The sequence below is a fragment of the Pristis pectinata genome, chromosome 10 (assembly GCF_009764475.1).
Source record: "Pristis pectinata isolate sPriPec2 chromosome 10, sPriPec2.1.pri, whole genome shotgun sequence".
NCBI lineage: Eukaryota > Metazoa > Chordata > Chondrichthyes > Rhinopristiformes > Pristidae > Pristis > Pristis pectinata.
In genome coordinates this window covers 31,149,816-31,164,957 of record NC_067414.1, presented here as the reverse complement: position 1 = coordinate 31,164,957, position 15,142 = coordinate 31,149,816, and the positions used below count along the sequence as shown (strand labels likewise).

The 15,142-nt window shown below is 37.4% G+C and overlaps 1 protein-coding gene across 2 annotated transcripts in view; it reads left to right on the top strand.

The window, feature by feature from the left end:
- hbs1l (HBS1-like translational GTPase) overlaps positions 1–14,912 on the top strand; it is a 128,628-nt gene extending 113,716 nt beyond the window's left edge. For both annotated transcript variants that reach the window (XM_052024263.1, XM_052024262.1), the window contains 5 exons: positions 2,364–2,454; positions 4,261–4,369; positions 7,993–8,093; positions 13,078–13,222; positions 14,214–14,912. In XM_052024263.1, the coding sequence (XP_051880223.1) occupies positions 2,364–2,454; positions 4,261–4,369; positions 7,993–8,093; positions 13,078–13,222; positions 14,214–14,225 (458 nt within the window). In that variant the 3' untranslated portion in view covers positions 14,226–14,912. The remainder of the gene's footprint in view (positions 1–2,363; positions 2,455–4,260; positions 4,370–7,992; positions 8,094–13,077; positions 13,223–14,213) is intronic.
- The last annotated feature ends 230 nt before the right edge of the window (positions 14,913–15,142 follow it).

Sequence of the window (15,142 nt, the reverse complement as noted above, 5' to 3'; positions counted from 1 at the left end):
ACTCATTGTCTGCAGTTCAGGCTTCTAAAAGAGTTGACTTCAGAGCTGGTGATGATGAGATTTAGTAGCTTTGCGGAGTAAACTTAAAAGAATTATTGGGTTTATATTTAGCTTCATTATTAACATTTTCAAGGCTAAAATTTTCAAGATCTTCCAAAATTTCTTTAACATTCCCAGTAGTTTGGGATAAAACTATTTAGGAAAGGATGGAGTGAAAAAATAGAGAACTGTGGACTGGTCATCCAGAAATGGTGGAATCCATCATTGAACACACAATCATGGAACACTTAGAAAATCATTATGGGCTATATGTTGCTGGTGTTTATTGCAATAGACAAAAACGCAATAGGAATAAAAGAGTCATTTTCAGGTTAGCATTCTATTACTGGTCAGGTGCTACAGAGATCAACCTTGGGCTTTCAGCCATTTACAGTTTATATTGCTAACTTAGATGAAAAGGTGGTGTAAGATATCCAAATGTGCTGTTGATACAAAGCTTCGTAAAATAAAGTGAGCTCAGAAGAAGATGCAAAGAGCCTGTGAAGGGATTTGCTGACATATTAACTAAATGGGCAAGAAGGGCTCAGGTGGAGTATGATGTGGGAAGATGAGAAAAGCAGAACATTATTAAACAGTGAGAGATTAGCAAATGTAGGTATACAGTGAGATCTTGGTGTGCTTGTTCATGAGGGTCAAAGTGAACATGCAGGTACAACAAGTAGTTAGGAAGCCAAATGGTATGTTGGCCTTAATTGCAAAGGAGTTGGAAATTGCTGAGGCTGGACAGGACTTCGAGATCCCAAAAGAATGCTGCATATACTTCCACCAGATTAATGCCTTGGATAAATGGGCCCTCCATTAAGGAGAGCATGTGTAAAATTAGCTTATACTTGGTGGAGTTTAGAAGAATGATATGTCCTCTTAATGAACCATATAAAGTTCTGAGAATGACAGGATAGGTGCTGAGAGGTGGTTTTCTCTTGCTGGACATTATAGAAGTAGGGGCTTAGTCTCAGGATAATTTAAGACTGAGATGAGAAGAAGTGTCTTTATGGAGATGATTGCAAACTCTTTGAATTCTATGTTCCTTAAGAGAGTTATTGCTGCTCAGTTACTGAGTATATTCAAGGCTGGGATCCACAGGATTTTCAAAATAAGGGAATAAATAAATCAGCAGGTGAAATATGCGTGAGGCACAGGATCAGCCATGATTTTATTGAATGGCAGAGCGGGCTTGATGTCCATGTGGCTTGTTTCTGCTTATGAACCTTAATTTTTTTTTATATCCTTTTGATGTTTGAGACATGCAGTGACTATTACACTGCGTCTTGTCTGCACTGAATAAAAGCGCATCAGATTTTCCAGTGTTGTGTAATACTTCCAATATGAATTTGAAAGCGTTCCAAATTATTTAAGAAATATGAATGTCTCATCTTTCAGTCAGGTGGATAAATAGGATAAATAACGGAAAAAAGCTTGAATAATTTCATTCTATTAGTTTGGTTTGTACTTGGAGTCGATTGTTACTAATTAATTCTATCAAAGTGGTTTAGATTTCAGTTTTAATCAAGTTTTGTTGATCTTACCGTATATCAGGCTCAACATTCTGCCCACATGGATTTGAAGCACTTTGGTCCAAAGCCAGTAATTACAGCTGCTTAGAAGATCTAGGATTCAGAAATATCCAAAATTTATCTAGTCTCTTAATTATATAGATTTTTAAAAATTGGATGTCAGAGGTACTTTAAAGAGGTTTGATGCTGGTCTAGTAATGGTTAGTGATAAACGGTGTGAGGTTTGTGGTATCAAGTGTGGTAAAGTGCACATTCACTTCATATTAAAAGTGGTGAGCTTTCTTTGGGGTTAGTCATTTATACCATAACTCCAGAAACGGGCATTATATATTAAAACGTTAAATGGTATTTTTTACATGCTTGTAAGCAGTTACTTGCAAACAGTGTGGCCTGATGAAAAACATAACAGAAAAGTCTTCTTAAATATCAGCCAGGAAATGCTGCGTAAGAACGACTGAAATGTGAAAAACAGAGTAACGAACAAAAAGTGGTTTCATGAACTGTTCAAAATTTGTTAATGAATTTGACCACTTTCAAATTCATATTGGAAGCATTATGCAACATTTGCAAATCTGATGTGCTTTTCTCATGTTAGATCAGAACAGACAGGATGCTGTGTAATGGTCGTTGCATACCTCAATACTGCTCATTCATGTTGAGAAATTATGACTCAGATTGGTGTCAACCAAAGTTAAAAAAACATTTTAAATGTACATTTCACTGACACTACATTCTATATCATAGCTCAAAAAGCTGACAGTGGGGGTTACAAAATTTGCTCATTTCCAGGAATCACCTTGCATGAGGAGCCACTCGATTGGGCCGCAGCAGGGGATCACGTCATTCTCACTGTCACTGGTGTGGATATTATAAAAGTAAAGTAAGTTTCTGCTTTATTGAAATTTTCCTTCAGGGGTGTCAGTTTTTTTTTGTTGGTACCTCAACATTCTTTTTCCACAAACTTAACAGTGACAAATATATCAGCTCTTTCCTGGTTAAATTAAACATTAAAAAAACTGCTTAAAAAAAGTATCTTTTAAGAAGTGAGAACAAACTAGACATGATGGGTGATAAAGAAATAAAAATAAAGGAATCTAAGAGGTAAACAGAGAATAAAAGAAAAGGGGACAAAAAGGAGTTAGAAGAGTTTAGGATTAAAGTCGAAGTGAATCGTTGGAACAACAAAGAAAAATTAAGAAATTTAATTATTAGAGAATATAAAAAGAATTAGTAATAAAAATATACATAGAAAAATAAATGTCAAAAAGGAAATTCAGTTCGGAATGCTGATGCAGGGTCTTGACTCCTGGAACTTCAGTCATCCCTTTGCCTCCATGGATGCTGCCTAACGCTTTGAGTAATTCTAGCAGTTATACTTTGCTCCAGATTCCAGCATCTACATTTTCTTGTGTCTGCAGGGTAACAATTCTCCTTTCAGCTCCAAAAGCATGTGCCTTGTCACTAATTACAGAAGTTACAACCAGTTTTAGTTTTTCTGCTTCCCACAGCTTTGTGGTCTGTGTGAATCAGATAACTAGTTATAGAGTAATTTTATGTCTTTGACTGCATCCTCTGAGAAGCTGGATTGCTCCTCATTCATTTCCTATAGAAGCTATACACATGGAATTGGTTTATTATTGTCACATGTACCAAGGTACACTGAAAAGCTGATCTTGCATACCGTTCATACAGAATAATTCATTGCACAATGCATTGAGTAGTACAAGGTAAAACAATGCAGAATAAAGTATAACAGCTATAGAGAAAGTGCAGTGCAGATAGACAATAAGGTGCAAGCTCATCATGAGGTAGATCGTGAGGTCAAGAGTCCATTTTATCGTACTAGGGAACCATTCAGTAGTCTCATAACAGAAGGATAGAAGCTGTCCTTGAGCCTGGTGGTATATGCTTTCAGGCATCATGGTTAAAATGAAAAGACTTTAAACTCATTAAAATTGGTTGGATTTGAATACAGATCTTAAAGTAACCATATGTTGTCACGGTAACATTCAAATCCTTTGAATTTGCTTGAGTATTATTTTAAACAAGTGTTTTCCTGTGTATTTAGAATAGCTTTGCATCACAATATGTTGCTGTGGAATCACTGTGACCTTTGACTACAAGAAATCTGTGACTGCCTTTTCTATTTAGATTCAATAGCAGTATGAGCTTGTATTTATATAGCATCATTATAAACAAATGTTCCACCTTACTGCACAAGTAAATGGCATTTCCAGTTGCACAAAGTGGAGGAGACAGTATAACTCAGGTTTGAAGTAAATTTTTGGTTTGTACCTTTGGATAGTTGCAATGAATTGAATGAGTACTTCAATGCTGTAAAATTATATAATTATTCATTGATTTTTTTTCAAGAAGATTAGCACCCTTTTTAAAACAATGCTTCATTTAAATGTTGCTTTGTCAATCTTAAAAGACACCAGTATGTTCTTTGAGTATTGTATAAAGTTGTTAACTATTAAGTGTGATAGACGAGCCCAGTATAAGTGTTAAGGTTTTGTTTTGCAATAGTGTCTGATTCCTTACTAAATGGTCACAATTTAGCATAAAATGTAAATTAACCACTTCTGAGAACAAATTATAGTAAATTACAGAAGTTGTTTGATTTCATTTGCAGTCTGGTATTGACAAGTTGTGGTGACATGTCCTTTATTTTCTTTTCTTGTAGTGTGGGATGTATTTTTTGTGATCAGAAAGCACCAATAAAAACGTGCACAAGGTTTAGAGCTAGAGTTCTTATTTTCAATATTGATATTCCACTCACACAAGGTTTTCCAGTAAGTGTACTTTCTTTTCTCCTACCACATTAATTTAAAGTTTAATAAATAACAATGTGATTAAGAGCAAAATTGTACTCGGAAATACAAATTGTCTATAGCAGTCCAGCATACTTCTTCCTACCTTAAGATCATGTTCTTTATGCATGTACTTCTGAGCATGTCTTGTACATTAATTGCATATTTTTTTATGTTGAGCCAGAACTTGTGCTCTTTTGCACAAAAATATTGGGTTATTATATGAACTCATTCACTGAACACTTTCATTGTGATGCCTATTGTTATAGGGGTTGTACATCTGACTCAGCAGTGTAGGACTTAAAATTGGAGTGAAAATCCAAAATGAAGTCATATCAAACCTCAAAGTCTACCTCCCCAAAGGAATTTCAGCTCACTTTGGAAATACAGAATACATATTGTAAACAGAATACTAGATAGTGGCGTACATTAAATGACCTTTGATATAAAATAATAATAGCTTCTGTTCCCAAGTCTACAGCATTACCTCTGGTGTATCCTTTGCCCTACCCCTCCCACATACTGCCACCCCCATCTCCCCTTTCTTAACACATGCTGTCCTTCAGCAACATCATTTGGAAACACCAGCTTAGTTTCCAGGTGTACACTGCTGTCACAGAACTTTGCTTCATCGTCATCTTTTTTTCTCCTCTACGCTGTACATCAATTATCATCACGTCAAGTGCTGAATGATCGGAACTATCCTCCCTCTAGGACCAAAGTCATCATCATTGGACCTTGTCACAAAATCTGTTTCCAAGCCATCAACTCTATTCATCTTCTATGAACTGTCTGAAGCTAAACCAGGTGGCTTGATCACTTTGGTGTCCTAGTTGACATTAAGATGAATTTCTGGGTCGCATAATCATATGACCACCACCTATTTCTACCACTTTAGAATTGGCCAGTACTGACCTTGCCTCAGCTCATCTACTGAAACCGTCACCTGAGCCTTTGTTGTTTCCAGACTTGACTATATTATTACTCTCCTGTCTGCTTGCACTGCTACCCATAAACTTGAGGTCATCCAGTACTTTGCTTGTGTCATAGCCTGCATTCTGTTCACTCATCATCCCTGTTCCTGTAGACCTACACTAACTCAGTTTTTTAAAAAAAAAAGTCCTAATTTTAAAATTCTTATCCTTGCTTGCAAGTCTCCCCCTTGGTCTGTGCCTCCATTATCTCTGTACCCTATTACTGCCCTGTAACACTCTTGGATATCTGCATTGCTCTATTTCTTGATTCTTGTGCCCCACCCGAATTTAATCACTTTGTCCATTGACAAGGCATGAAGCTCTGAAATATCCTCCTCTACCTCTCTTTCCTGTTTTGAGCCTCTCCTTAAAGTCTCCTTGACTTTTGGCTCTCTGACCTACTACCTTTTTTTATGTGAAACTTAAAAAAAAAGCTGCAGGTGCCAGAAATCTGAAATGAGCAATAATGTTCAACAAATCCAACAGCATCTGTGGAAAATAAAACAGTTAATTGTTGAGATTCTGGAGCCTTCGTCAGAACTGGGAAAGAGAGAAAACAAGTTTTCAGCAGCAGAGAAGGTGGTGGAGGGTTAGGTAGAACAGAAGGAATAGTGGGGTGAGACCAAATGACTTAATGTGACATTTGGAAGCTCATGGTGATTCTTTGTGACATGTGTTGCTGATAGCAAAACTGGGATATCCCAGCTGGTCAGACTATACTAATAGGAAAAGAAAAACTGAGCCAAAAAGATGATAGAAATGCAGTTCAGTACAGAAAAAAAAAGAGGGAGTTGCCTAAAGTTAGAAAATTCGATACTGTCCATAAGGCTGCAATGAGCCCAGATGGAAGATGAGGTCCTGTTCCTTATGCTTGTGTTGCCTTGTTGTAACAGTGCAGGAGGCCACAGACATGTCAGAGTGGGAGTCCCTTCCCACTTGCATCCGTGACAGGATGCCCTTCACCACTTAGTTTCCAGTTGCCTGGTCCCAACCAGTTCATCTTCATCATAGACGCAAAATCCACCTACACCTTCATCCCACATCAAGAAGGTCTGCAGGCCCTCTTTTTTTCTGTCCTCTCTAGAAGGGGAGGGTTTGAGAGCAGAGGTGCAGGAAGTAAGTGAGATGTTAGCAACACATGACAGATAAAGAAGCATAATGGGCTTCTAACTGCCATACTAACTCATTTGGAGACACCCAATCAGAAATGTTCCTTTTTGTTCTACCTCTCCCTTTCCCATCTTCTCTTCTCCTGAAAGCTAACATGCTTTAGAGTCATAGAGTTATACAGTATGGAAACGGGTCCTTTGGCTGAACTCGTCCATGCCAACCAAGTCCCATTTGCATGCATTTAGCCTATTTGCCGCTAAATCTTTTATATCCATGAATCTGCCAAAATGTCTTTCAAACGTTGTAATTTTACCCACCTCTACCATTTCCTCTGGCAGTTGGTTCCATATGTCCATCTCCTTTAGCTTTAGGTTCCCTATCCTGGGAAAAAGATTGTGACTATCCACCTTACCCATGCCCCTCATGATTTTATAAACCTCAGTACGGTCACCCTTCAGCCTCCTTTGCTCCAGGGAAAACAGTCCCAGCCTATCCAGTCGCTCCTCATAACTCAAGTACTCCAGTCCCAGCAATGTCCTTGTAAAACTTTTCTGCACCCTCTCTAGCTTAATCACATCCTTCCTATAGTTTGCCGACCAGAACTGCATTCAATATTCCAGATGCAGTCTCACCAACGTCTTGTACAGGTTTCTCTCTGATGAAGAATCCTGGACCTGAAACATTAGCTATTTCTCTTTCCACAAATGCTGCCTGACCTCTGTTTCCAGCGTTGCTATTTTTAGTATCTTTTTACACAACTTACTATCAATATTTTTTGTTTGATAAGATGCTTATGCAGCTTCTTTGGTTATTCTGGCTATATTAAAAACTCTAAATAAATGGAATTGTTATCATTCTCATGTAGGTTATAATTTGCCCCTCAATTTAGCCTGTTGGGAGTCTACAAGCAAAGCTACATTTACAGAGAATTAAGTCACTAAACTTTTGAATGTTTTAATGAGGACATTAAAATGAGGACATCATAAAAATGATTTAGCTTGGGAAAATAAGTTTTTAAGAGTATTTTTTTAAACGTTTTCTTATTTGTCTGCTACTAAAATGAATAGTAATATTTTAAGTAACGAAGATAAAAAAAATGAAATTGTAGGAGGGTTCAGCCTTTGAATAGTCCACTGAAACTCATGCTGATCCCTAACCAGAATTTTGACTACTTCATAATTTAAAGGAGCTTCTTTCTCTCACTCATCCATCTTTCCCACACTGAATGAACTTTTGCGGTCGTCATTGCATTTAGACCTCAGTTTCCTCAAATCTTGGTTGTAGAAGCATTTGTGTTTTGTATTGTCCATCTTGTAATGAAATTGAAACTGTGCCTTCTTTAATTTCTGGAAAAGTATTGAGTAAACAGAGAAGCAGTGATATTGGCTAAAGGGGAACTTCCTCAAATATAACAAAAATGAAATATTCAATATGTCACTGATTTAAAAAAAATACAATGTTATGAGTACTGTGGTGGCATGCACTTAAGCTTTGAAATAAAGAGTATGCCTTTATCAACAGGTTTTGTTACACTACCAAACATTAAGTGAACCATGTACAATCAGAAGGCTGGTGAGTGTCCTGCACAAGAGTTCAGGGGAGGTGCTTAAGAAAAAACCAAAGTAAGTCGTGTAAAATCTACACTTTTGTTTAATATTTTCTTTCACAAAAATTGCTTATTTTTTCTGGTAACCATATAAACTTAGTGCTGGACTTAAAATTGTTCTTTTTTCTATATTTTAATAATGTATAACTCCAATAATATTCATAATTTTTCTGACTATAAAGAAATTATACTGTTCCCAATATCAGTCATGAATCGATTGAATACTTAACTTATTCTAAAGCATGCAACTCTTTCAGCATCGTTGCTGATAGCAGGACTGAGGTTGGAACTTTCTCACTCAGATTGGAGCCTGGATTATGGTGGAACAGTGTGCAGTTGGAATTATTGATAGAATTTTTCATGCAGAGAAGTTCAAAACTGAAGTGATACATTTAAATTGATTGATTGCACTTGAATTTATACTTGTGGCTGCATTGAGTAATCCTGCTGGTATCAGCCATTTTACACAGTTGGTTTTGCTATTGTCACAGTTCTGCATTACTTGCCCATTAGGTCACAAACTATAGAAGGAAACGGTTCTCCACTTGGAGTAATTTTTTAAAACTTTTTAGAATGTTTTGAATACCTGCATTATTTTCTACTTTAACTGCAAAGAATGTACATGAGTTAATTAATAGGATATTGGCTGAGTCGTGTAACTCCGCCATATCTGCAACAAGAAATAGTTGCAGCAGGATCTTGCTCAATTGCATCCTTCCTTTTGGGTAACAAAGTGCAAAAACAAAAGTATATTTGGCTTCCTTATGTAGTTGCTGGTTATGGCAGCATTACACAGCTGAATGAATGCAGTTAGCAATGGTAAGTGACCTTTGATTTACAAGTAGAATAGGTTTCTAGTGAAAATATTGGAGTTGAGTTGAATTGAAGAACTAAAGGCTTCAACGCTTCAAAGTTGATAACTTCGTTCAAAGTTCAAAGCTGGACACACACTGGTAAATTATTTTCTTATTGTGGTGACATTAGGCTGCAATTTTTGTGAAGGACTTCATTTCATCAGCCACATTCAACAATGCTGTTCATATTAATTAAGAAAGCTTCTGACTGAGGCTGTCCGGTTCATTATTGTTGAAGCCTGCATGGCCCCAGAGGCTAGCGTGTGCAGGTACCACCACAGCTTTAAACAAAAATATTGACAGCCAGGTAGAAAAGGCACACTGACCCAGCTGTCAAATTTCTCAAAGAATATGAATGTTTCTCTCATTTTGAAGATGTTCAAAACCTCAAAATAAATCAAGCAAAGAGCTGAATAAGTGCTATAACATAAACTTAAGAATACCTAAAAACAATTAATTAAGCTTAATTTAAATGAATGAAGACACTGTTCCGGTGGATTCCCTAGTTAGTGAAGGAGATTCAGTACAATTTTGTTCTCTACTGTTGGATTCAATGTTGGAGAGTAATTAGGGAAGTCCAGCAAGTAGGATCAGGACTTCTGCATTTGTGCAGATACCTGAGGGCCATCCACATTTGGAGGCACTTGCATAGGAACTGCTGCAGTTCCTCATGGAAGTGTCAGCACTTTCCTCTAAGGATATGTTCAAATAGCATTTACTTCCTTCCTTCTCATCAGCCAGCGACCCAAACACTTTCCAGGTGAAGCAGTGATTTGGTACTGGTATTGATTTATTATTGTCACCTGTACTGAGTTACAGTGAGAAACATTTGTTTGCGTGCCATCCAGTCCGATTGTGCCATAAATAAGTACATTGAGGTAGTACAAAAGAAAACAATGTAGTGTTGCAGCTACAGAGAGAGTGCAGAGCAGGTAAACCAAAAAAGTGCCAAGGGCCACGATGAGGTAGATTGGGAGATCAAGAATTCATGTTTAGTATATGAGAGTTCCGTTCTGATAACAGTGGATAGAAGCTGTCCTCGAGTCTGGTGGTACGTGCTTTCAAGCTTTTGTATCTTCTGCCCAACAGGAGAGTTGAGAAGAGAGAATGAGCAGGGTGAGTGGTGTCCTTGATTATGTTGGCTGCTTTCCTGAGGCAGCGGGAAGTGTAAACTGAATCAGTGGAGGGAAGGCTGGTGGGATGGACAGGGCTGTGTTCACAACTTTCTGCAGTTTCTTCCAATATTGGGCAGAGCAGTTGCCATACTAAGCTGTGATGCATCTGCATAGGATGCTTTGTATGGTGCATCTGTAAAAAATTGGAAAGAGTCATCAAGAACATGCCAACTTTACTTAGCCTTTTGAGGAAATGGAGGCATTGGTGTGCTTTCTTGTCCGTAGTGTCTATGTGACTTGACCAGGGCAAGTTGTTGGTGTTATTTACACCTAGGAACCTGAAGCTCTCAACATCTCCCCTTCAGTACCATTGATACAGACAAAGGCCTGTACTCCACCCCGCCTGCTGAAGTCAATGACCAGCTCCTTCATTTTTCTGGCATTGAGGAAAAGGTAGTAGTCTTGACACCATGCCAATAAACTTTCTATCTCCTTCCTGCTTATTGAACTTCAATTTAGTTGTTGTATTCTTTGCACACATTGCTCTACAATGGAGTAATCAAAATAGTATGCAGAACACCTCCATTCACTCCATGAAGGTGATCGTGAGCTTCTAGTTGCTTACCATTTATTGTACTTATCATTAGTTCCACTCCCACTCTGATCTCTGTCACCATTCTGTTACACTGTTCCAATTAAGCCAAACCTAAGTTTGTAGAACAGCATCTCATCTACTGTCTAGGCATGCCACAGACTTTGAGACTCAATATTTTCTAGTTTGATTCAGAACTGGCCATTTATAATGAAAAGTCATCAAACTATCATCTTAATTCTATTTTCCCCTCTCCACAGATGCTGTCTTATGGCTGAGCATTTCCAACATTTAGTTTTAATCATAAATTTACAGCATCTGCAATATTTTGTATCTCATAGTTCCAGGATTGCCTTTCTATCTCCTCTTTATTCTCGTTCATCCCTTTTTAATTACATTGTCTCCACACAGACTAGCTGTGAATAACAAGCCTGCATCCCCCTCTCTCAGCCAGCACCAAGACTACACTGTATTCGGTTTTCAGACCAGCACAGTCATCCCATTTGTTCTCTCCACCTTTCCTTTTCTCTGTAATATAAAACATGATTGATTGCTAACTTTTCCTGGTTCTTTTGAAAGGTCATCTGTTTCTCTGTACACATTTGCTGGCTGACTTGCTGAATATCTCCAGCATTTTCTGTTTTTTTTAAATCTCTTCATCCAGGTGAATTAATTACTTGGGATTGATTTTATTTGGATTTTTCAAAATTTCTACTAATCAGTACAGTAGTTTACTAGAAATATCTTTAAGAAAGAAATTGGAGTCTGGTTGCTGGTACTAACTGTGCAACAGACTATCTGCCCACTACTGTACTTGCCGCCACACATTTCCAGATCCATTGACTTTATTGGAACCAAGTGTGCAGAGGTGAATGTAACCAGCTGTGAAAAACTGTATGCACATTTATCACTAATGACCAGTGACTTGGCTCTTCCCCTATTATCTTAACTTTGTAAGTACGTTGATGGAGGCAGAGTGAGATATCCCTTCAAGTGATTTGAGGAATGTACAAGAAATATTTTATTTATGTCTGCACTACTAAGTTTAGTGTAAGTATATAAAGTACCATGAAAGAGGTGATCATCCATTTGGAACCTTTAAATTGCTTTGTTAGGTATACACTGAAATGAAACCCATGTTTGGAATGTTATTTTTGTTGTGGTTATAAGTAAAATACATGAACACTGGTTGTTAGACTGGCAGGAGGTTCATTATGCAGCAAATGGAGACATTTCCTACCACTCAGCTCATGTTACATATCAGAGAGTCATAGGGTTATATAGCAAAGAAACAGGCCTTTCATCTAACCTTGTCCATGCTGACTTAGATGTCTATCTGAACTAGTCCCATCTGTCTAAGTGTTTGGCCCATATCCCTCTAAACCTTTTCTATCCATGTGTGCAAAGGTTTTTTTAAATAATGTAATTGTACCCATCTGTACAGCTTCCTCTGGCAGCTCATTCCATACACTTACCACCGTCTGTGGAAAAAGTTGCCCTTCAGGTTCCTTTTAAATCTTTTCCCTCTCACCTTAAATCTATGTTCTCTAGTTTTAGACACCCCTAACCTGGGAAAAAGACCAACCATCCACCTTATCTATACCCATCATTTTTTTATCCTTGTATTTATCACGAGGGCATTAGGTTCAGCTTTCACTAAAACAGACTCAAATTTCAAGGAATGTTCTTTTTCATCCTTTGTGTGGTGTTTTCACGCACTTTCTGTTTTAAAGTGTAATGAAGTCTTCAATTTAAGTGTATACATTGCAAATAAACAGTGAGGAAATTGATTTTGCTTGTACATGTGCAGTGTATAGACCTTGATTCACAAAGGGTTACCTAAGTCTTCAGTTGGAGGATGGTGGTTGCCAGAAATCCATAGTTCCATTGTGGCCTCTGAGATAAGATACCTTTATTAGTAATGTCTACATCGAAACACACAGTGAAGTACATCTTTTGCGTAGAGTGTTCTGGCGGCAGCCAGCAAGTGTCGCCATGCTTCTGGTGCCAACATAGCATGGCCACAACTTCCTACCTGTACGTTTTTGAATGTGGGAGGAAATTGGAGCACCCGGAGGAAACCCACGCAGACACGGGGAGAATGTACAAACTCCTTAGTGGGTGGATTTGAACGTGGGTCACTGGTGCTGTAAAGCGTTACACTAACCGCTACACATCAGGTTTGACTGCAAACGTGCAATGGTGAAGGTTAGAGGTAAATTATCAAAGGCAAGTAGGATCAGCTTTGAGACACTTGAAGAAAATAGTTTCCAAAGTCTTGATGTAATATTGGTTGCCTATTGATTGCCAAAATGCTCAATGATAGAGTGGTTTATGTATCTAAAATGTTTTGGCTCTTGTTCTTTGTTGATTCATGAGCCAAGAGAACTTGTTTCTGATTTCTTACTGTTTTCACATTTTGATTATGATCTTCTTCAGATGTTTGACTAAAGGGCAGAATGCCTTGATCGAGCTGCAGGCCCAGAGACCCGTTTCTCTGGAACTCTACAAAGACTTCAAAGAGCTGGGTCGTTTTATGTTACGTTACGGTGGCTCTACCATTGCAGCAGGAGTAGTCACTGAGGTAACTGTTATTTGAAACTTAAGAATATGTTTTCTTGATAAATCTAACAAACATTAGAGTTTCATACAGTGGAAAATCAAGCTCATCTTAACAATACTTCTTAAAGTCTAATTGATTCAGTTCTTCATAGCTGTGGGAATTTCCCCTTTTATTTGAAAAGAAGTGCCTGTGGAGCATGTTAGCATACTGTCTTTTCTCTAGTATCCATACTTGAATAGAATGTAGCTTAATAGATGCATCTCTTTGCTGTGGTTATGAGTCTGCGCAGCCTCAGTGCAGTGTTCAGTTGGGGCTAGCTCACAGAAAGTATCTAACTCCAAATTGGTCACAGTTCACAATCATTCTCAGTTGAGAATCTACTTTCTGTATGGCACAATTATGGGATTCAGAATTGTTGATGTTCATTTCAACAAATAAAACTCTTGAGCTGGATATCCGTATATTAACACATTACATTTTACCCACAGAACAAAGACTTGTTAGCCTAAGCAGGATCTTACTTTTTTCCATTAAGTTTAAGATCTTCAAATTGTTTCTTACTTCTGAAATCTTGTCATATAAAACTTATTTCAACATGTTTTAGGATAGACTTGCATTAATATTTTCTTCAGTTTTCTACGCTGAAGAATTGCATGATTTGTTGAGGTATTATTCTGTGGGCTTCAGCAGCCTTGTGGCACATTATGTTACTGCCTTTTCTTCGCATTGCTTCCAGCCAGCTGGTCCTAGCAGCCAGAGCCACCAGTTCCATCATGTGCAGCTATTTATTTAAAAAGCTCAAAATATGTATACTATACATACAAATTTTTGCCTGATAACTTAAAAGAGTTCTTTTCATTGCTTTTAAAAGTGGAATTTAAAATTTTTAAAAATTTTTTTAAAATACCTTAAAATACCTTAAAATTTTTTAGTTACATGAATTAGCATGAAATAAGTTTCCATTCTCTGTTGTTCAGTAACCTAAAAACACCATTTTCTCTTTTTATTACAGATAAAAGAATGATTGCAGAGAGGAATTTCCTAATTCTCGACCGACTTATCCTAATTAAGAAACAGATCAATGTGACAAGGTCCCACAACTCTAAAGGATGTAGGAACTGTAGTCGGCAAAACAAAGTGCAATTTACAATAACCTAAAATGGAACTCCAGTGAATGTGAATTTACCCTTCTGCAATATTGTATTCAAGGAAGCTACTGACAGAATGGTCTTCTCAATTTATTGACTCATACTGCCAGTGATACCTCCTCAAGCATAGTTGCACTGTGTCTGCGAAGCATCTCTGCAGCTCTGCACCATTAATTTTCTTGATTTTTATCAGTATCCTGAACATGTGCATAAAATGCATTTTGAAAAAAAAGGATCAACTTATTAGCTGCATGATGACCCAACTGAACACCACATTTAGTGGCCCACAGTTGACAAATACTACTTTGGTTTGCCTGCCTCCTTTTGTTTCATTGATGTGCCATGATTTATCAATGTATTTATGGGTTGATCTGCTGACACTGACAGATTGACAGTAACAGGAGTACTTACAACCTTGTTGGGGAAAAATTGATTTGCAGTACATTGGATGATGAGATGTTATATCCTAACTACCCACTTTCATATCAGTAGAAAGTGTTCCAAACTTATTTATCAAGGTGCAAGTAATTAAAGCTGGTTCTGAATAAAATATGGTTAAAGCAAAGCATTACCTCAAATAATTTGTATTTATTGCTTCTGACTGGATTGTGCAATTGTCTCATTTTTCATCTGCCCAAAGTATTAACAGTGCTAGCTGCAAAGAGGTTTAGTATTTTTTTACATTGTACAGTAGTTTCATTTTGATACAAATGTCCCTTTTTGATAATAGTGCTGATTCTAACTACCTAAATAGTCATTCTTGTAGTTTGTTGTTCTAGTCTGGTACAGTAGA